At 37.0% G+C, this 23592-nt stretch overlaps 2 protein-coding genes across 7 annotated transcripts in view; one reads left to right on the top strand and one right to left on the bottom strand.

Moving 5' to 3' along the window:
• The window catches only part of sppl3 (signal peptide peptidase 3), a 205195-nt gene that overhangs the window by 142175 nt on the left and 39428 nt on the right, over positions 1-23592 (bottom strand). The window lies entirely within an intron of this gene.
• The window catches only part of gnaz (guanine nucleotide binding protein (G protein), alpha z polypeptide), a 92375-nt gene that overhangs the window by 44019 nt on the left and 24764 nt on the right, over positions 1-23592 (top strand). The window contains exons 1-2 of one of the 3 annotated variants that reach the window (XM_087270427.1): positions 11453-11676; positions 12308-13591. In XM_087270427.1, coding sequence (XP_087126553.1) covers positions 12869-13591 — 723 coding nt within the window. In that variant the 5' untranslated portion in view covers positions 11453-11676; positions 12308-12868. Of the gene's footprint in view, positions 1-11452; positions 11707-12307; positions 13592-23592 lie in introns of those variants that run through there. The other 2 variants (XM_087270426.1, XM_087270425.1) reach the window with 2 other exon arrangements.

The following is a 23592-nucleotide window of genomic DNA, read 5'->3' as shown; positions in this document are numbered from 1 at the left end:
TGGCATGTCTCCCAGTCTATATTCTCACTTGCTTTTGAAACTTTATAACTTTACTCCTTTGTTACTGGCAGCAACAACTACACCTCACTGTTCTTTCATTTAAATAAAATGGTGCTTTTTGTCGTCGTATTGATGTGACATTTCAAAGAACCCACAAAGTAAATAAACCCCAGGCAGAAGCGTTGAACAACTTTTGGAAAAATTTAATGGAAACGCTTTTTACCTATTACCTAAATTTACCTATTTATTTAAAATTTATTGGTATTGGTAAAATATTATATTGCAAAAAAATAACTCTCAGCCAATCAGATTCAAGAATCGAATAAAACCATTGCATGAAATTTTAATAAAGACAATTGGTTTGTTAACATTGTTGCAAGTTTAGCTAAAAATAAAGCCATTTTAAAGGGTAGCTATTTTACACCTTTTTCAAGATTTAAGATGAGTCTTTTGTGTTTCCAGAGTGTGTCTGTACAGTTTCAGCTCAAAATACCCATCAGATTATTTATTATACCTTTCAGAATATTGGGATTTTCTGCTCCGAACACAGCATAGCTGTTTTTGTTGCCTGTGTCTTAATGCTATTTCTCCCCGCCAACCGTTCCCACAAGCCTGTCATAGTATTCTAGCCTCTCCAGCTGCGTCAGATAAACAGCACAGTGACAGACATGAAACAACCAGATCTCAAGTAACGTTTGTTTTGTTTGTTTTTTATTTGTGTGAAATACTACAGTAAGAACTTTCCCAATGATTATTTGATGTATTTGATGTGGAGTAAATGAGTAGATGAGAACGATAAGACACACACAATGTCATTACAAAGTTCACGTACACACACAGACACACACGTACAGCACACACATTTAACTTTGCACTGTTTTTGTACATAAATTTGACAGGATACACATTAACATCCACTGTTGTATGTACATTCGTTATGTTAATGTAAAAAAAAACCTGATTTAACGTCCACAAACCAGGATTGAAGCATCTTCTTTTATAATTGTACTGACATGTGGCTGTGGTGATAAAGACAGTTAAATCGCTGTAATTCAATACAAACATGCACTGTTTTTAAAACGTTTCAAGTGAGTTGATAAGCGAAGTTTGACTTAAATCTTACAGCCTCATAGCTATTGATCAATCGGCAGAAAAATGGGCATCTCCGTCTCATTGAAACAGATTTAAATGCTCATTAAAATCTCATTTTTCGATAAAACTAATAAAGGAATAAATGCCTCGTTATTTTGTTTTTGTTTTGTTTGTTTTAATTCTCTGTTTTGAGTTAAATAACAGATTTTTATTTTTTTTGTGTGTGGTTACAGAATAAACAGAACATCGAAATATTAACTGTTTTTCTAGAGTTTCGTTTTCCACAATAAAAAGAATAATTAAATGAACGGATGGTGCACGGACCGATTATACACCCATTTTTCCATAATATTGCAAAAACGGCATGTTTTGGATTTCACAATATTAAGAAATGTCATAGTTTTGTAATAGGGAAAATTATGTGGCAACATAGATGGATACAAAATCAGACAAGGCTACTTTACTTTTTAGTAAGAAAATATTTTAGAATTATTTGTTTGTTCGGTTGTGTGACTATTAGTTGTAAAAAAGTATACATTATTGTCTTTTAACTTGAATTTATAATTCCTGGATAGAATCTAGAATGCCTCACTTAATATACAGCTTCCTGTGCACACAAAGAAACCCACCTCATCCCTTCCTTTGTATGCTTCATCTGTTGCTGTGACTTTTCCCCGTCAAATCCTGCCACACATATTTGTGCAATAATATTTCTAAGAGCAGGATTGTGTCTGTGACAGATCTTGAAGATGTATTCTCTCTGTGTGCGACCAGTCTAGGAAATGTAATCTCTCTGCAGAAACTAGGCCATGGCGTGATTTCACATTTGTTACACCGCCAATAGCACACGGCCTGTCACAAAGAGCATCCATTTATTATGCCGTCCCTCAGGCACTTCTGTTCTAACAGATCACCTTTAGAGCTCATTTACTCCCCTTGAAAGCACATATTTCATTATGAATTGTTTTAGGGGTCATATCATATTAAGGAATCCTTTATCCACATATTGCTTGGGATGCTTTCAATAATGGATGGCATAATGCGTTCAGATGCTGTCAGACTGAAGAACGAGGTGTTATGCAAGTATGTGAAAAAAAAAACTGTGAGTGTTTGACTAAAATCTAGATGGAATTTTATAATACAAGAATATTTCAAATACACATGATTTATTCATTTTAAAGATAATGCAAAGAGTGCTTAAGTAAAAAAAAAAACACTGCTGTATTTGGTGATTCATTTTCGGTATATTTGCAATTTCATTGAAGTATTAGACATTGATCTCTGCTTTTAAACCTAAATGATAAGTGTCAGTATATACATATATAATTCAGTCAAATCATTACCTGTCCTAATTTTTGTAATGTTATTTGTATGACCAACCCAGACATAATAAAATTTCAAACTACTAAGAAGGCCTAAAAAAGTTTCATTGTTCAACTTTTTAACATCAAATGTTGTCAGAGCAAAGATCATGTTCCTATAGAACAATCTAAAAGCTTAAATATACCAAGAAACAATAGTGTATCAGTTTAGAGATATTTGGTGTTGTTTGGTGGTTGCTAAGGTGTTCTGAGTAGATCTCGTAAGGTGAACACCAGTAATTATTACAGCTTTTTGAGTAGTTTCTATGCAGGGGTTAAATGTGGTGTTCTGGTGGTTAAAGGTGCAGTAGGTGATTGTCTTCAGAAACATTTTTTTGTTGTGCTGGTTTAAAGTCTCTTCACATTCCAATAGTATTGATATAAGTAAGTGATCTAAATGTATTTATATGAATTGTTATATTCTAGGTAAGGCATAAAACTAGAAAATGTTTATCCAATTAATTAGAGTCAGTCCAACATCTCTCATTATTCCGATAAGGAGCCCAAACTGTCCGTTATCCAATGCAGATTTGAACAACTGCGCAGCCGTTTGTATGAAGCTCCACCGTTTGTGCACTGCGTGTTCATGAGAGGGATTGAGAGAAAGAGAGAGAGTGTGCGCACAATTGGTAAAAACATGCTGAATCAAAACTTTTTAAAAACCTAAATCAATATTGGAGTTACCTTTGAACGCTGGAGGAGGGATGACACTATGGCTGAAGGATTTCTTTTAGACAGGTAATGTTCCATTTTAAAACTATTTTAGCTTCACGCAAAGCAGATGTAACTTTAGATGTTGTTGTTACAAATTGGTTACATCTGCACAGAAGTGTTAAAATCTTCTTTCATATTATTTCTTTATAATCCTTATTCTAATCCTTATCCTTATAATCCTAAAAGGACCTTTTACAGCATCGATAAAGTAAATTTTATTTAGTTTAACAACAAAACACAAGTAAGTAGCGCTATTCAAGCTAGCCAGCTTTACTGAGCTGAAAATGATATTATATTCACATCACATTGGTTCATTTTTAAACAATGATGACCCTTGATGCTGTCGTTTTATTGTTTACCATGCTACTCTGAATATTCACTTTGAAATAGCATGTCAGTTTGGCTTAGTAATGAGTGTAATTCCTGCACACCATCGGACAAGCACTAGGTGCTTTTAACGTGTGCGTGTGCTTGTGTTTCAGGAGGCATGGCTCTGGACGGCAGGGGAGGGACTGTGATTCAGAGATTTATGCTAAGCTGTTAGCATTGTGGAAGATCACCTATTGCACATTTAAGTTATTTGAGTGTTGTGATTAGTTGATTTGATGTTGCTATGGAAATGCTAATGTATTCTGGGGTGCGTTTCCGAAACCATCGTTAGCCAACTAAGGTTGAATTTTCATCATTACAAACATAGTTAATTGATTTGGTGTTTCCCAAATCCGTCATCGCAATAAACAATCGCAAATTGCATCGTAAGCTTGTACGCTTGCAACTACACCTCTAGAGCTGTAGTTAGAAACATAGTTCCGAGTTGTGTTCAATTCCCAGTTACCCCCCTAAGCACTATTCATTTAAAACATTCTAACATTTAAACTTGAAATTATAAAAAAAATAAAAAATAAAATAAAGTCATTTCTCTTAGGTGTAATTTGCTTTCAACAATCATAATATTGACAATTATAGTTAGAAATTATTTAAGCTATTTTGAATGCATCCTTTACTCAGGACGAAAGCTACAGGTGACCTATTATTTAAAAGCAGAATGGATGTCTCTAAAGCTTGTGAAAACAAAATTTGTAGCATACGTTAATGCTTTTAATTTATAGGTTATTTATTAGGAAATGTATCTGTACTGTAGGTCTTTATAACATGGGCCTGTTGGTTAGAACATTTCTGCAGTGGTTTGAATGTCAAATTGTACTAAAAAAATTATAAATAAAATAAAAAAACTAAATAAACAATATCCAACTTAATAATAATAATAATAATAATCAAGTAGGATTTATTTCATTTTTTAATAAATATCCTACTGTAAATTACAACCATTATTAATTTATATGAGATTACATGTTAACTGAGTGGTTTTATGTTTTATAATAGAATATGGAATATTCTCAAATTATATTTGTATGTTTTACCAAAACTAATATTGGATTTTTTTAATATGTGTGCGTGTAAAACAGCATAATTTGCACAAAAAAATGATGGGGGGTTTTCTCTAAAGAAGTAGTTACTCCACCCCGTTTGCATCATTATGGGCATTTTACGTTATACCTAACGTGGTTCAAACGATGGATCTGCGACAGAGCAATTTTTTTAGAAAACAATCGTCACTATTCTTTTTCCAAACGTTGCATCCTAACATTGTTACATTGTTGTTCGGGAAACGCACCCCTGAGTAGTTCTTATGGTGTTGCTATGCAGTTGTTTGGATGTTCTTAGTATTTTTGCTATACTAAGCAATAATCCCTGTTTGAGTTGTTCCCAAATTATTAGTTCAGTGTTCCTTAAGTGTTTTGAAACCACTATGAGTTTTCTTCTGTTGAACACAAAAATAATATATTTTAAAAAGTTGGTTGCTGGGACCCATTGACTTCCATAGTATAAATAAAACTTTGTAAACACAATGGGACCCAGCAACCAGTTTTTTTAAATATTGTTTTTTATGTGCAACAGAAAAAAGAATGTCAAATAGGTTTTGAAGACGTGATGAGTGAGTATATGATAACAGATTAACATTTTTGATCTATACCTTTCTATGCCTATATTATCTATACCTTTAGGGTGTTGTTATGTTGTTATGAATGTTGCGTGGCTGTTGATAACATCTTATGGGTGCTTTCTAGATTTCTTGATTTGTTTTCATTTGCTAAAGGGGGATTTTTTATATGCTTTGCATCTGTGCCTTTAAATGCAAATGAGCTAGTTTTCCTCACTAACTCTTTGGGCATGTTGCTTCAGAGAAGGATAACTCGGGTCACATGTCAGAATGAACAGTAGAGTTGGGTTTCAAAACCGGTATGCACCGACCAACTCAGCATATGAATTTCGGTGCCTCATTCCGGTGCCACTGGTGCTGCGACAAGAACAGAAGCAGGTCGCACATCAGAAGCGCCACTCGGCGACGTGCAGCGCCATGCATTTTGGAATTCGCAAGTCAGCGGCTATGCAGCACCCAGCCATAAATCATGACTGTCCATATTTCTACTGCACCACAGAGCGCCATCTGAATAGTTTCATTTTAAATAACATGCAAATGTGCGCGTCTGGTGTGTGATACTATCAACTGTCATGTGTGCGCCCTGCCGGGGCTCTGAGCGGCGCACTTAAGAAGCATAAAGGGGTGCATCGAGGGCCCATATAAGTACGCGTTGTGTCACACTATCTCTAAATGTTTAATTCTAAACAGCTTTGAGGGGTAGGCTATGGATGTTAGCAATGTCAGGCATTTTTATTGTAGCTTAGAAGGCAAAGCGCGCAGTAGGCGCATGCGGCGAGCGACTCCCTTTATCAACACGCATTTTTGCGTTCATCTAATTTGCTAAAACTAAGCATTCTAAAGTATGGCTATATTTCACAAGCAAGGATTCTGACACACCAATATGCAGTAGATGCTTTACAAAGATGCGTATAAGGTAGGGATGGGAAGATTAACCGATATGTATCGATACGCGGTCATGCGCGTGCACGATGCGAGTGCATCGGTTGAGCAGCAGAGGATGAATGAAATTTTGGAAGCAAATCGAGATGCATCGGTTTTTGCGAGATGCATCGATTTTTCCGAGATACAGCTTATATTTTTAATATAGAATGCATTTTTTATTTATTAACAAGTGTTGTCAACCTGTTTTTGGCGCATAATTTAATCGACCTACATAAAGTAAGCCTTAGCAACGGATTTGCGGATGTGCACACACTACAACTCAGTGTATCAGGTGTGCGGATGAAGCTAGTGGAGCGCCCTCAGAAAGCGCGAGAAGCAAAACAAACATTTTATTCCCCACTGAGTTTTAAATCTAAAGTTTGGCAAGCAACATTATGGATTTAAAGATGGACGACATGACAGGACAGATGTAATTTGCAAAATGTGCCGCGCATCTGTAAAATACGCGGGCAGTATGACTAATCTGAAATCTCACTTGAAGCAGCGCCACGGTGTTGTTGTGAAAGCATCTTCCAGTGTTTCTGCATCCCCGGCTTTCGCACTGCTTCAACCAGCTCCAAAAGTGGTGAGAAAAGCATTGCAAGTTTTTTTTCCGTGCGCAACAGTTCTGCTCGCTCTACGCCAATAACGAATGCTATTGCATTGTTCATCTGCAAAGATATTCAGCCTAGTGTCACGGAGAACGAAGGTTTTAAACACCTCCTCCTGTTAATTTTTATTTAATAATAATAATAATAATATTAATAATAATAATGATAAAAATAATTGGGTGTCACGGTGGCACAGTGGGTAGTTTGACCACCTCACAGCAAGAAGATTGCTGGTTTGTTATATTTTTATTAGCCTGTTGTTTACAGTGACAGTGATGTTTCAAAGCAGCATAACACTGCTAGTTCACAACCTTAAGTTTTGAATAATCAGTGGCAAAATATATCTTTGTAAAACTTGTTTTCATAGTTGAAAAGTTAAATCACAATTCTTGTTGTGCAATGCTAAATTTATTTATGTTGAAAGAGTGCAAATATATACATATTTTTTAATATATATTGCACTTATACATTCTGTTTATCTTGAAAATACTTAAATAATATGTGCTATAGGTTCTAAAATCGCCCTCTACTGTAAACTGACACTCTGGCTCTGAGAGAAGAGCCAGTTTGTAAAAAAAAGTCTTGGTTTTGCTTGGTTTATAAATAATCAAACTCATTCAATGGCACAGCATCCTCTTTCACATCATCTCATAAACTTGATCTAATAAGTTAGTGCTGAATTATCGCATCGTATCGTGATATGGGTGTGAATCGTATCGTGTTGCATCGCAATATGTCACAAATGTATCGCTAATATATCGGATCGTATTCTTTGTATCGAGATGCGTATCGGATCGGCATTATAGCTTAGATGCCCAGCCCTAGTATAAGGGAGGAAACATTTCAAACTTATGAATCTTGAGGGCTCATGGAATCAGCTTAAAGGTGAGGAATGGAATGTCTTTGACAGCTTGTGACATCATCTGGCATTTTCAGCGAGTATGTTTACATGGACACCAATACCCTGATTTTAATATGAAGACACTACTCTGATCAAGAGTCTACCAGGTAAACAGTGATTTTTGATTATCTTAAAGCACCACAGACACAAACTGCAGAGGAAACATTTCTAGGCTGGTGACACAATGATAAAACAAAATGATACTGTATAATGTGTGCAAAAGTGAAATCAGCAGAGGCAGAGATATTAAACATCTGTCAACATCTTCTATCCATAATCATTCATTTTCTTTTCGGCTTAGTCCCTTTATCAATCTGGGGTTGCCACGGTGGAATGAACCACCAATTTATCCAGCATATGTTTTACGCAGTGGCTGCCCTTCCAGCTGCTACCCAGCACTGGGAAACATCCATACACTCTCTTTCACACACATACAATAGGGACAATTTAGCTTACCCAATTCACCTGTATTGCATGTGTTTGGACTGTGGGGGAAACCGGAGCACCCGGAGGAAACCCACGCCAACATGGAGAGAACCCAGTCGAGACTCGAACCAGCAACCTTCTTTCTCTGAGGCGACAGTGCTACTTACTGTGCCACTGCGCAACCTTCTATATAATGTATTATCACATGCACTAAAAGCATCCTCTCCTGATACTGTCTGTAAACCCCCCACAAGCATCAATCCCCTCAATCAGTCCAGCTATGTTCTGCTAAATCCTCCACAAGCGCCAAACCCTCAACACAGTTACATTCTGCCCCAGCAAGTCAGTTTCAAACATAAAAAAAGTAAAAAAAAAAAAACTTTGTGTCTGTTTTGTGGCAGGCAGATGACAAAAGCAGAGCTGTATCTTTTAAGTATTACATACAATACTTTTGTTCTGCCAGATCTCCCAGGCAGGGTTTTATTTAGATTTATTTAGCTAATTTTAGTTTTTGGAATTCTGTGCGTTAGAAAGAAGTTCTTTCAGAAGAAGAACCGTTTTTTGAAGTATTATTTGTTTTTATTCTGTCTTTTCAGTGTCCTTCAACAAGAACGGTGGTGGTGGGATTCATAATATTCACAATGGTATTTTATTAGTTGTTGGTTTAACCATGGATGAGGTAATGGCTTCTATGTTATTTTCTTTTCAATGAAATTTCTTGTCACAAAAACAACAACCAATATTGCATGTCTATAATTTATATAATGGGTATAATTAAACAATACTTTTTCTGACTTATTCTGACTTTCAACTTCCTCTCAGATGAGCACACACATGCACCAGTTGTGTATCTGGCAATATTAGTCATTTAATTTCTTATTAGTCATACAAATTTCTTTCACACACGCCTGCTCTTCTCACATAAATCCACCAGAGACCGCTGTCGACTGACCGACGCACAGACTGACCAATCCCCCCACTCACCTCCTTTCCTAAACCCAACCGATAGTGTTTTCAAAAGCACAGATTGACCCGCCCACCCACTTCCCTAAACCCAACCAACAGTGTTTTCAAAAGCAATCCAGAAAAATAAAAGCCCTCGCAGCTGCCTGATTTTTTACCACATTTTCAGATCTTACCAAGTTCTCACCCTGTTATTTACTTTTTTGTTATTTATTTTTGGATTTTGTTTTGAAGCCGCTCTTCGCTAGACTTGAACCCCGTCATCATAGTCAACTACTCTCTGCGTCCCAAGTTCGCTAACGTATGCAGCAAGCTACTGGGCAAACTAGTAAGGCAAGGCAAGCCAAGTTTATTTATATAGCACATTTCACACACAGTGGCAATTCAGACTGCTTTACATAAACAGGAATAAAAGAGACAAGTATAAATAAAATGGAAACAAATTATTTAAAACAGATGAAAACATGGTAAAGACAGTTTTTCTATATTCCAAAACACCAGTGTATCATATTTCCTCATTTTACTCTGGGACTTTCCCATTCTGATGATCACCCCCCTCTGTGGACTTTTTCAGTACCCATTAATCTATTGGATGTCTCTAACAGATTCACTTAGATTCACATAGAACTTTTCACTTGATATAGAAAAGTTAAGCTTCACAGCTCTAATTCCGTGCCCCCCAATTTCAAATTCCTTCTGGAAGTAAATCGCACAGCCCTTGATTTTTTTTATCCCCTCCCGGGAGTAGATCACTTTGGCAAGCTAAACATAATAAAAGGTCTTGATCTCAGCCAGACGCCAGGGACTTTAACCTGAAGCCATCAGCAGCATTAGACCACCCCATGCTTTCGTTTTAAAGACAAAATGCAGCCATACACAGCTGGCTACATAATTTGTGCTCTCAATAATTGTATACAGGAGTATGTTATCACAATGAGCTTGTGTTGGACACATCTCACATTATTAAGGCTAGCAATTAATTAATTAATTAATTAATTAATTGATTAAAGATTAATGATGATCGATCATGAGAATTTAGGGAAATTGACATCCCTACTGTATACAATAAGCTATACCTACATATCACTATATAAACAGCTTCCAAAAGTTGATTTTGGCTCATAGGTGCCCCATATTCTAGTGTTCTCCGAAACAGAACCATGTCAATATAATTTCCTTTGGGGTGAATGAAGTCTGCCTTTAAATTAATGTCACATGATCCACTACAGTGCGTAAGTATGGTCTGCTTTAGCCTAAAGAGATGCAACACATCATCAGAGCAGATCATATGCATGAGGTGGTTGCTTGGTTTTCAGATTTGTTGCATAATTGCTAAATGGTTTTGAGTGGTTGATAGGGTGTTGCTGTGCTGCTGTCAGGGTGTTCTGATGGTCTCCACATTGTGCTGGGTAATTGCTAAATGGTATTGAGTGGTTGTTAGGATGTTGCAACGCATTTGTTAGGGTGTTTTGGTGGTTTGAGGTTGCTCTGATGTTACTTTGCAATTGCTAAGGTGTTTTGAGTAGTTGCTCTATCATTGTCATGCTGTTGCTAGGGTGTCATTAATAGCTTTGTATTGACTTTCTTTGTAGTTGCTAAGGCATTCTCTGGGTGATGCTATGTTAATGCCAGGGTGTTATGACTAGTTCTTGGGTGCCAATGTTCTGTTGTTACTGTGGTTTCTCCATGATACTTTGTTTCTGGGGTATCCTGGGTGTTTTCTGTTTTAATAAACTAAGTATTTTATTATTTAGGTAGATATTCACATATTCTGGCGGCTCAATTCGCTGTGGTGACCCCTAAAAAACCAGGGACGGAGCCAAAGGATAGTGAGTAAACATATTCCGTGTAAAATGGGATTCTCAGACTGTTGATAGACAGTAGTTGATATCAGTGATGTGATTCAATCCCCATTATAGCTGCCCCTTCACAACACTCTGATACACAAAATAAAGCTGTAGCAAAAGAGTTGTAGGAAGAATTTGCACTGCCATACTTGCTTTTTTCTGAATTTCTTTCAAAAATCAGCACAAATTCAATATTTTATTCTAATCTGAAATGTACTATTTTTTATTATTCAGTTAAACAATGGAATTACTTGCATTGCTTATGTGCAATAAATAAATAATATTATTATAAATATGTAATACATTTCTTTCTGACATTTAAAATTGTGGAAACATGAGTAGGAGTAAAAACACTGACTAGCCTGAGGTAGCATAAAACATCTTTATTGTTGAGCCCTGCCGTACAATTATTACTGACGGATCTCTAAAGGGGTTTGTTGCATTTATTACATTGGAATGAGCTGGAGTGAGGCACCTGCTGGCCTGTGCCAGTTATTTTCCACCATGACAGTAAATAAACAGTTCACCTGCTATCAGTTAGCTCAGTGGTTGAGGCTTGGGGAAGCGGAGAGTAGAATGGGCGGTACCTTTTGCTTCAGGGAAGGACATTCATCTCACATCTGTTTCCGTTTCACACCATGCCTGCTTCTGCTTGTGTGTCTAATGTGTGTGTGTGTGTGTGTGTGTGTGTGTGCGTGAATATATTTGTTTGAGAACAAATGTGTGTGTGTAAGCTTTGTGTGATGATAGCCTACTTGGCAGACTTGAATATTTGGTGACAGAGAGACGCAAGTGAGAAGAGACTGCATGATGGGACAGGTTTACTAAGTAGAAGGTTAGATTTTGATACCGACTAAGACTTGAGGTTTGTGTGTGTGTATGTATGTATGTGTGTCTGTATGTGTGTAAGCAGAAGTATGATGTATTGCAGAGCTAACAGCAATGAACTATGCTAATGTCTTACCAAAATATTGCTTAGTTTACTTGGATTTTGTCTTTGATTTTCATTACTAAGACTGTGTAGTTACCAAGCTAATTGCAAATAACAATAGATTTACAAAGAAGCATATTTGTTGGGTTGCAAATACAAGCCCTTAAAGATGACGTTGACCTTCAGCCTGCAGGCTCTGGTCCAAAAAGTCCCCGGCTCCTTTGTATGACTCTATTCTGATATGAAACGCCCACTTGACTCTCAACCAATTCCTTACAGACAAAGTCTAGTTGCTGAGCTTTTTCCTCTTTGTATATTCTGTTTTATTCAGAAGAACACATCACATTGTGAAGGTAAAACTGGATCATGAATGTATTTATTACGCTGACTTTAAACTTGTCAAGAAGTGATTACAGTTTTATTTTGTTGCAACATTGTCCAGTCCAGAGGGTTTAAAGTTTCTTCATTTACTTTTAAGGTTTACTGGCCCTCATCTTTGTTTCATGATTACTAATGTCTTGTTTTTTACCAACAGGAACGAGGGCTTTTAGCTGCCTCACTGGCTTATGTAAGCAGGACAGTCTAGTACACAGATGCCCGAAACAGTTCACAAAAACAAAGGTCTGACAGTCCATCGGATGGAACGTTCTGAAGAAAACTAAGGGAGGGAGGAGCTGTCAATGGATGAATGAGTCACAGAAATTCAAGCAATCACACTGGACGCCATGAGGGAGGAGAGTGAAGGAATTTTACGGTTCCGACTTTCTCTTGATGAACACTGACAAGTCCACTAAAAGCCCACCGTGCTAAGGGGATAAGTCCCCTGATATGAACCTCAAATTCTTGGGATCTCCAAATCAAACAAGCCCTTATGCCAGGGCCTGAGTGTGGCTTTCGCCATGTCATGGTAGCACTGCACACCAAAACATCAACCCTTGAAAAAAAAACTAAACTGTAGACTTGCACAATGAAAGTTTTCTAACACCAATCTGGCAGACGCTTACTGTAGGAACAGCTCAACTGTATCAACATATTGCATTGCATACTTTTCACCATCCATTCTCCCTCTCTCTGGGATTACCAGCGAAGTCCAACTATGGGGTGCCGGCAGAGTACAGAGGAGAAGGAGGCCGCCAGACGTTCAAGGCGCATCGATAGACACCTACGATCAGAAAGCCAGCGACAGCGTCGTGAAATTAAACTCCTGCTTCTAGGCACCAGCAACTCAGGCAAGAGCACCATCGTGAAGCAGATGAAGATCATCCATAGTGGAGGCTTCAACCTAGAGGCCTGCAAGGAATACAAGCCTCTCATCCTTTACAACGCCATTGACTCACTCACCCGCATCATCCGTGCCCTCGCCACCTTGAAGATAGACTTCCATAACCCTGATCGTGCTTATGATGCAGTGCAACTCTTCGCCCTCACCGGGCCGGCTGAGAGCAAGGGCGAGATCACGCCAGAGCTCCTGGGGGTGATGAAGCGATTGTGGGCTGATCCAGGCGTCCAGGAGTGTTTCTGCCGCTCTAATGAGTACCACCTAGAGGACAATACAGCATATTATCTCAATGACCTGGACCGCATTTCCGCCCCAGAGTACATCCCAACTGTCGAGGACATTCTGCGCTCACGTGACATGACCACCGGCATTGTTGAGAACAAGTTCACCTTCAAAGAGCTCACCTTCAAAATGGTGGATGTGGGTGGCCAGCGTTCAGAAAGGAAGAAGTGGATCCACTGTTTTGAGGGTGTGACTGCCATTATATTCTGTGTGGAGCTCAGCGGCTATGACCTCAAACTTTATGAAGACAACCAGACGGTAAGGACAATTCCATTTTATATTGGAGCCCTTGGTGCAGCCAGATAATGTAAACTGAGACACATGAACTCAAAGTTATCTGTTCTAGGCTGCGTACATCTCTGCAGTAAACTCATCCCATCCATAGCACTGACAAACAAACTGCTTTTATCATCCCACTACCACATTTCCTTTAGCACACAAGCATTCAGTTGCACTCAGGCTATTCAGAGACATACTGTAACAGTACCTGCTCGGTCATCTAACTCAGTTTTTTTTTACTAGCTTATCCAATCATAAACCAACCTAAGCTGGTTTAAAAGATGTCATTAAGTTAGTACTTTCACAAAAGGTATTACCATTGCAATCGTAGAGCAAATCATTACTTTTTGAGCGGCTAAATTGTACACTCATCCCCCAATGAGGATGTTTTCATATCAATGAAATTGACAATAAGTTAGATAATAAGACAGATATGTTCCATTATAAGATTGGGCGAGGTGTTACACTATAACATTTAGGCCCAATCCCAATTCTACCTGTTACCCCTACACCTTGTTTTGCACATTCATGTGAAGGGGTAGGGTGGCCCTCATTCTCTTTTAATTGAAGGCGTAGGGCTAAGGAGAAGCCTCAAATTTTTCAGGATCGCACTTGAAACGAAGGGGTTAGAAAATTTCCCAGAATACATCATCTACAACAGCAGCATGGCTGCACCCAGAAGTAAGAAGATGCAAAAATTAGTATTTTTTGTCATTATTATGAATTTTTACAACAAATAAGCGCATGTTTTAATACATTCATAACCACGTTCATGTTTTACCATGACGTTTAAAAAAAAAAAAAAAAACTACAATAAAAAAAGCTAAAATTCGCTATCTATGATTCATAATAATAACTAATGTACAGCAGTCCCACAACATTCTGTCACTCGATGACACTCGAATACTCGGTCAGAAAAGGGTACATTTTTACAGTATCTGGTATAATGTTAATGCTGTTTTTGTTTGTCTACATAGATAAATATGGCCACGGTGTAAATGCACAATACAGTTATGATCTTATTGCCACATTAGATTGTTATGATAAAATAATATATGCCTTCAGTGATTTCCTGAAGATAAAAAAAACGCATCTGGAATAACTACAGCAGTCGTGATCAACGATCTCGTATGAAGCAAGAGATCGTGATGACATATGATGACATGTGCAGGTGCTGTAGTGGTGTCCCATTTCTTAGGGGTAAATTTTGAAGCTGGTTTGTTAGCCATTCAAGTCTATGCTGGTCTTTCCAGCAAGCTCCACAGGAATTAATACCAAATTATATTTACAGAGTAAACCTGATTGTATTAGCCTCCAATGTTAATTACAGGTGTGTTTGTGTTAGAACTCAGAATTCACTCTTCTAAACGGCAGTCTAACCACATACGTTCTCTCACCATGTGGTGAAGCTAATTGCTTATCTGTGAGTTCAAAGACTCCATACTGGTGTGCTCTACCCTAAACCTTTTCCCTCGACTCACAACAAGAACTTCCAAGTAGTACATTAGCCTGGAATATCAATTAGTGTTGGGGAGTTAAAAATAAAAGTGTTCTGCTAGTCTGTGGGATGTGTATGAGAGTGATAATTGAGTTCACAGTGCAAGGTGTCAGGGTGTACCCGGGAGAATGATCAAATTTAGCACTGGGGAAAATTGCTGATGTGATGGGGGTCAGAGAAGTTGTCTTCTGGTAGGAAGCAGCAAGTCAAAGGGAAGTGAGAAAACCGAAGGAATGAGTTAGCGTCTCGCTGGGGGTGTGGTGAAAAAGGAATATGTTGACAGAGGAAGGGTGGACCTTTTCTAGTGAGTTTAATGAGTTTGCCATCTTAGCCTGAGGCCATCTTTAAATATAACTTATTAACTTTAGCCACATCTGTTTACAAGCTGCGACGATCATTTGCATGCAAAAATGCCAAATGTTTTCTTTGCTCCCACAAGTCAACATGCTCTCACAATGCAGTACTGTCATATCACAAGTTCCAGGTTTTACAATACTGTGAATGATTCAGCAATTAGCTTTAGGGTTAGACTACCCGGAATATCCTGTTACATTATGGAACTAATATACCTTGTTAATGTCATTTACAAGACAGTGAATACATATGACTAGCAAAGTTTTTTTTTCTTATATAAGAGAAATGTGGTTTATGCCGTCTATTTCCAGTGATACTAGAAGAAATATTTTTGGTTTCTCAAAGAACATTTTAATGAAAGTTTTCATCCCAAAATAACAATGCCGGTGACTCCACTATCCTCAGAAATGGTTGTAAATATACAAACATTGCATGCATAGGTGTACATACACACTAATTGGCCTACATAAATCTAAGAATATTGACAACACAAAAAAATGCAAAGTCTAACAAACATAATTTTTTTGATTAATTTAATTTCAAGTTAATCCTCACCTAATGAGATGGGTGGGCACAATGTCTGGAGCAAAGCAAGTCCATTCTTGCTTTAATTATGGAGACTGCCACTTAGAGATCATCCTGTGACCTGTATTTATTTTTAATGTATGTGAGTGATGAAAAGGTTTCGGAAAGTTGGCTCTGTAAAGTCAATCAGCTGAAATTGATGCTGTTGCTGTGTTGTTAAGTGTAATATAATCACCCCAGGGGTCTCATAGAATGGAAAAATGTAAAGATTGATGGCTTTTTATTTGCATGTTTTTAAATGTATACATTAAGTATTATTGTTTAGTTAGTTATGGTTAAAATATGGTAATTATAATCTTTTAATCAAATTAAGCAACCCCTTGCCTAATGTCATCCAACCTCCACTTTAGTAAGCACTAATCTAACAAACCTTCAGCATAATAAAAAATGTAATGGATGTGAAACCAGTGATACTGTACCAATAAAATGAAATATTGTATATAGCAGAACCTTTCTTTTTTTGATAGAATCAGTACGGTTCCTTATGGAAACTTTTCTTTGAAGAATGTCCATTAAGGAAAGCCTCATGGATAATATAGGCTGGGGCTTGCGAGTTCTGTCAACATACGCTGACCGCTAGATGAGCATGTGTTTGAGCTCCAGGGTCTGGGGTGAGCCCCTGAATTAGATTACTCAATAAGCACTCATCTCTGAACTGGCCCACATGTGCTGCCAGTCTGCTCTGGTTTTGCCAGAGCTGAATTTCACAAATGACACCCCCCGCTCTGCGCACATTCACTCACTCGCATGCGTCGGATAAGGCAAGGGGATCAGCGCGGTCACTGAATGATTGAGTCAGAGTGGCAGTGAAGGGTTTTAAGCAATGCTCTGTGGTCTTGAGAAAGTCTGTCTGAGAGGGCTGACAGCCACAGGGAGAGACACATTATGAGAGAAGCTGAGCGATTGTGCTCTGAAAAATGCTTTTAATAGGAGAAAATCTTGGTGACTTGTGTGTTAAATAGACATTGTTGACTAAGATGACAGGGTCAGGGTAGACACTAAAAGCTTTTGTGCTACAGTAATGTGTCTAGACAACCACTACTGTATATTGGACTTTTAAATGCATAAAAACAAGACAATATTAAAACGTCTTGTAAAAAGAGCTGCATTTTTGTCCCCAGCACATTTAACCAGAATAAAAATACAGCTACACAGAAGCATTGTGAAGCATCAAATATGGGTCAAAGTAAGACAAGATGTCCTATTTTGGTTTCCGCATCAAACTAAACACTGTGCATAAAAACATATGCATTCAAAGCATATTAAATAGAGATGCACAATATTACATTTATCAGTCAATACTTATGGCAGATTATGCAGAGTGATATCCCACACCAGCGGTTTGGTGGTTTTGCCTATTTTACCTTCTTCTAAAGCAATGATAAAGAAGTAAATGAAAATAAAATGTATTATCTCAATTCTCACTCTTACTGTTTCAGAGTAATTGATAATAAAGTTAAGAACCAAGAACACATTACTCAATATATCCAATACCAAGTACTGCTTTTATCACTCAATATCAAATATTGTAATGTAATGTAATTTGTGTATTTATACAGAGCATATAATTATGTTTGGCCATACACCAGGGCTCTCAAACTCAACTTGGCTGGGGGCAATATCTGTGACTGACAATTCATAGGATGGCCCTTTTAACAGTCTAGTATGTGAAAAAAGTGGAAAACTGATGTAATTAATGCACTCAGACATTCTTCCCCAAAGTTTTAAAGCTCCTTCTTTTTGTTTCTTATTGTATATTAAAATATATTATTTAAATTGCTATGAAAATACTATAATTTGATAATAGGCATAATAATAATAATAATAATAATAATTATGTCTCAATCAATTGCTGCCTAACCAAAAGTTTAACAGATAGCGTAAAACAGCAAAATGCAGTTTTGGTAACTTTATTGACTTTACTGGCAATTGTTCTACTCAAAAAAATAAATAAATAAAAATAATAATAATACATACATACATACATATATATATATATATATATATACATACGCACACACACACACACACACACACACACACACACACACACACACACACACACACACACACACACACACACACACACACACACACACACACACACACACACACACACACACACACACACACACACACACACACACACACAGTTGAAGTCAGAATTATTAGCCCCCCTGTATTATTAGCGCCCCTGTTTATTTTTTTTCCCCAATTTCTGTTTAATGGAGGGAAGATTGTTTCAGCACATTTCTAAGCATAATAGTTTTAAAAACTTATTTCTAATAACAGATTTATTTTGTCTTTGCCATGATGACAGTAAATAATATTTTACTTGATATTTTTCAAGACACTTCTATACAGCTTAAAGTGACATTTAAAGGATTAACTAGGTTAATAAGGTAAACTAGGCAGGTTAGGGTAATTAGGCAAGTTATTGTATGATGATGGTTTGTTCTGTAGATTATCGAAAAAAAATTAGCTTAAAGGGCCTAATAATTTAGTCCTAAAACTGGTTTTTAAAAAAAATAACTACTTTTATTCTAGCCGAAATAAAACAAATAAGACTTTCTCCAGAAGAAAAATATATTATCAGACACAATGTAAAAATGTCATTGCTCTGTTAAACATCATTTGAGAAATATTTAAAAAAGAAAATAACTCTGACTTCAATATATATATATATATATATATATATATATATATATATATATATATATATATATATATATATATATATATATTTTTTTTTTTTTTTTTTTTGTAAAACTTCAACAAAGAAGGGAAATTTATATATTCACATTTACTTTATTACATATTGGGAAAATCTTTTAATGAGACCATTTGAATAGAATATTAGCAAAATTATCATACTTACACCACCAGCATAATCTGTATGCCATGAAGAGTGGTTTGTACAACACGATACAGCTGGTATAAAACTGATAATCAAATGACCCCTGAATATTTACAAAAATAGAGCTTTAGTAAAAATAGAGCACTTACGGATATATATTTCAACGTTTAAATCAGCCCCAGAAATAATCTGCTCGGTTTAACGTCTTATCTGAAAGATGGATATTGACAAGAAATTGGCCAAAACATATTAAACACAATAGTCTGCAACACCATTTTTGTATTTGATCCACACACTCACACATAAAATATACATTAATTTATATAAAAAGGTACAGTACATGGAGCCCCTGGCCACATAAAAAGCATTTGCAAGATGTTCCAAGGCAAATTTTTCCACAACACTGCAAACACTCAGCACCTTCCCCAGATAATAAATTTTCCATGTATCCATGCTTCTTCAAGTCTCACTTCCAGCTGTCATGAGCTTTGCAAAAAGCAGCTTCATTCAGGCTTAAGTGGAGCGATATTTCATAGTCTGTGGTTAACCAGAATTCTGCAACATCTCCATTACACCATTAAAATCCCACCTAATGATTTACACTTTCCTGTGTTACCTGGCGTCTCGAGTGTGCTAAAACTCTGACTAAATCTTTGAAGACAGGCCATATTTGACAAAGACACACTGCCAAGACAACATTTTTTATCTAATGAAAGTCATTTAACAGTTTAATTAGCTCAAATTCAGCAAATCTCCATTAGAAATGTCCGCTCTGCTGTAGTCCCACAGTCCCTCATTAAGGGAAAGCATATTCCCGCACATCTGGTTCAAAAGCTTTCCAGTAATTCATGGCTGCAGATGTAACTTTTCAGTTGCGATTCGCAATCATCTAATTCTGCTGGGTACTTCGAGCAACAGTTGTCAGTTTTGTGGCATGGCGAGTTTTATCTTCTTCTTTTCCCCCTTCAACATCCCTTTTTTTTTGACCCAACCTTCCTTTAAAAAAAGGTTTCCGTGGCAACAGTTGCCAGGCAACAGAGCAGTCAAACGCTCCTAATCCTGTGCTGTTGACAATGAGCTGTGACCAGAGAGGGGGGTTTTGTGATGCTCAGCAACCGCAGAGAGTGTAGAAGTGTGCTCATGTATGCCGCCGAGAACCTACACTTGTGCGCAGAACTGCATTGCGCAATAGTCAGCTCTGGTGCCAGTTGGCTAGGAGGAGGTGGATGGAGACTCCAGATCTGGGTCATGGGAAGGATGCTTGGGCAACATGGAATGATTTATTTGGCTTTGACGATGTTCATTGATTGAGGACGTCTACTATCTATTATGTAATGCGTAACGCTGATCAGTGTGACACATTCTGTCTTCTTTCTTTGCTTTTCACCAGAGAGCACTGAAAATGGTCAATTTTGTAATCGGTCTAACTTGTTTTGATCACAGATTTCTTCCAAGTATTTCATGTGTTTTAAAGAAGTAATATAGTCATAGGTTTAGAATGAGATGAGGATGAGTAAAGTATCCAATTATTAAGATCAGGAGTGCCCAAACTCTTTCTTATAAAGGGCCAAAAATCAAACTTGATTGAGGCTAGTGGGCCAAAGGTAAATATAGTTGCCATGAGTAATTTCCTAATTTATTTAATAATAATTAAAAAAAATAGTAGAAAACATTGCTTTACATTAAATAATACAGTATAATTTCCTTTATATTTTATAATGAACGTATTACAGTAAAAACAAAAACAATCTAATTTAAAGCAGAATAGATTTACACTAATCTTTGCCTTGATTTGCTCACCATCTGTCGAGTGACAGTATTTACATTTTTAAAAATCAGATTCATTTACAACCTTTAATTGAAACATTAATTCAGTTTGCTTTTTTGTAGCTCAGCAATAACTAACAAACAAAAAAAAGTTTATGTCAGATGAGATGGTGAGCAAAATAAAAAGTTACAATGGGTCAACTTCTAAAGTGAAATATTGTTTAGGTTGTTTAGGTTGGTGTTGTATACTTGTATGCATACTTTGCGCATCTCTAATTTAGGTTTTCAATGATTCTATTAAATCTGTTATCGACATTACTCATCATCATTTCAATCCAGACCCATAAGACTTTAGTTCATCTTCAGAACATATTGTTTCATTAAATCTAAGATTTCTGTCTCTTTATTGCATGTCTGTGTTTGAAGAGTGAGGAGGGATCCATGGGTGAGAATCCATGGGTGACTTATTTGAGGACCGAGAGGGATATGCGCAATTTCCGAGAGATTATCACTTGTTTGCGGGCATTATGAGTCCTACATATGCATAGACACTCCCAGAACTTCCAGGAAACTTGGGATGTCTGAATATCAAGTTTAACAACAGCGCGTGGCTGTGTGTGTGTGTGGCTCTGCACTGAGCACCACTTGTGTGCGTGTGTGTGGTCACGTGATGTGCGATTGTGCGTTTTCAGCAGATGGAGTGCTGTTCAGAAATGCAAGGTAAAACACGGTGTGGATTTGGATCATTTTCGTTCTAAAATGCCATTTTAACACTAAGACGTATTAGTGTAAACGGGGCCTGAGTGTGCATTTTACATGAGCGAGTTTTCAACGGGGGCGGGGCGAAGCATCGGAGATGCTGGTCCAGCATCATGTTGTCTATTGGCCATCGCGATGGACAATGGCATCATATATCGGCCTAACTCTAGTTCATAAAGAGGTACAACAGACAATTTATTGTCATTTTCTTGTTGGCTTAGTCCCTTTATTAATTTGGGGTCGCCACAGCGGAATGAACCGCCAACTTATCCAGCAAGTTTTTACGCAGCGGATACCCTTCCAGCCGCAACCCATCTCTGGGAAACATCCACACATACACACACACACTCATACACTACGGACAATTTGGCCTACTTAATGTCTTTGGACTGTGGGGGAAACCGGAGTACCCGGAGGAAACCCACGCGAACACAGGGAGAAAATGCAAACTCCACACAGAAACGCCAACTGAGCCAAGGATCAAACCAGCGACCCAGCGACCTTCTTGCTGTGAGGCTTAGTGCTACCCACTGCGCCACTGCGCCGCCCAATTTATTGTCATATTTTATTATTTTTATGGTTTAAAAACAATTTAAAAAAAAAAAAAGCAAAAACTATAAGATGGTCAGATTTAATTTGTTTGCATATAAACATTATCCATAGCTATTGACATTCCAGCGCAAACCTTACATTTGCAGTTTAATACTGACAAATGCTCATATATACAGTATCATGCAAGCACTACATTTGACGTTTTTATCCAAAATACTATATTCCATATTACACAGCTGATTAGCATAATTTCAGTCTTATGACTGGATTCTGAAATTCTCTTTTTGAACATTTTGAAGCATCAATGTGTTTTGGGTAAATAAATGGAGGGACATAAATATTTCCATTTTATTAAAATTATCTATATTTGTCTCCTGACAATGAGAAGTTACGGTTTTAAAATGACGGTGGTGAGTAAATGATGACAGAATATAATTATGACTATTATTCGAGCCAGACAGTATCTGGGGATATTTTTAGCTATTTCTGTGGAGAACTTTGTAAAGATGGAGAATTTATGCAGAATGGTTTTGGAAGTATTATAACTAAAAACTTAATTTATGAAATAATAAATAACATAATTTTAACTTGTATTTTATGGTTACAATGGAAATCTAATTAGATCCACTTATTTGGCAAACAAAGCAAGTCTCTCGTATAATATATCTAATAAAATACAAAAATAATTACTTTACAATCTGTATTGTAGATAAATCATATGAACATTTTAATATTACTATTATTATATTGTAATAATATTAGTTGAATTAATTTAAATAGTATAATAATTTAATAAATATAAATCTACACGCACTTACACAAGTAAACACTTAGGGCCCTATCATACACCCGGCGCAGTGTGGCGCAAGACACAGCGCAATAGTCTTTTGGTAGTTTCAGCTTGGCACAATAGTCTTTTGGTAGTTTCAGCTTGGCGCAAGAGTCGTTTTGAGGCGTTGCGCTACGCTGTTTAAATAGCAAATGCATTAGCGCTCATTTGTGCGCCCATAGGTTCTGGTCTAAAGAGGGAGGCGTTCTGAGGCGGACCGCTGGCTAAGTCAATCACTCATCTTCATCTTCCTCATCTCGGGAGGCTTTTCCAGTTCATTCATAACAATTTGCTTTTGTATAATGTTATTATTTATAGCAGTATTATTTATTATATCTATATGTATATTTGTTTTATTAAAAACAAGCTTAGATTTGCCCACCTGTCAGGTTTTAGACCATATGGGGCACAGCATGTGTTTTTAGGATATGACTATTTAAGCATTTTGTTATTGTTGTTCGTTTATTCGTTTGCTGGAAATTAGAACTGAATTTAGAAATAGTTTTGAAACGAATATTTCCACTTAACAAACAAAAGTATTTATTTATAGCATAATGTATGTCTGTGCGTAAAGGTTTCCCTATCCAAGAGCAAAAGTGAAAGTGATCCATTATCTCTCATTCTCACGCAGTAGATGCTCTGTTTAACAGTTTTCTGTTAAAAAACGGTTAACTGTTAACTGTTTCTTGTAAAATGCTCATTTTTTCCACTTAGACTTACTTTGCTTCCTATAAATAGCAAATGGGCTCTTGGCGCGACGTAGCTGACTCTTAAAGGGA

This window comes from Danio rerio, chromosome 10 (genome assembly GCF_052040795.2).
Source record: "Danio rerio strain M-AB ecotype USA chromosome 10, GRCz13ab, whole genome shotgun sequence".
NCBI classification, from domain to species: Eukaryota; Metazoa; Chordata; class Actinopteri; order Cypriniformes; family Danionidae; genus Danio; species Danio rerio.
The sequence above is the reverse complement of the archived record's forward strand: the minus strand, read 5'-3'. Positions and strand labels throughout refer to the sequence as shown.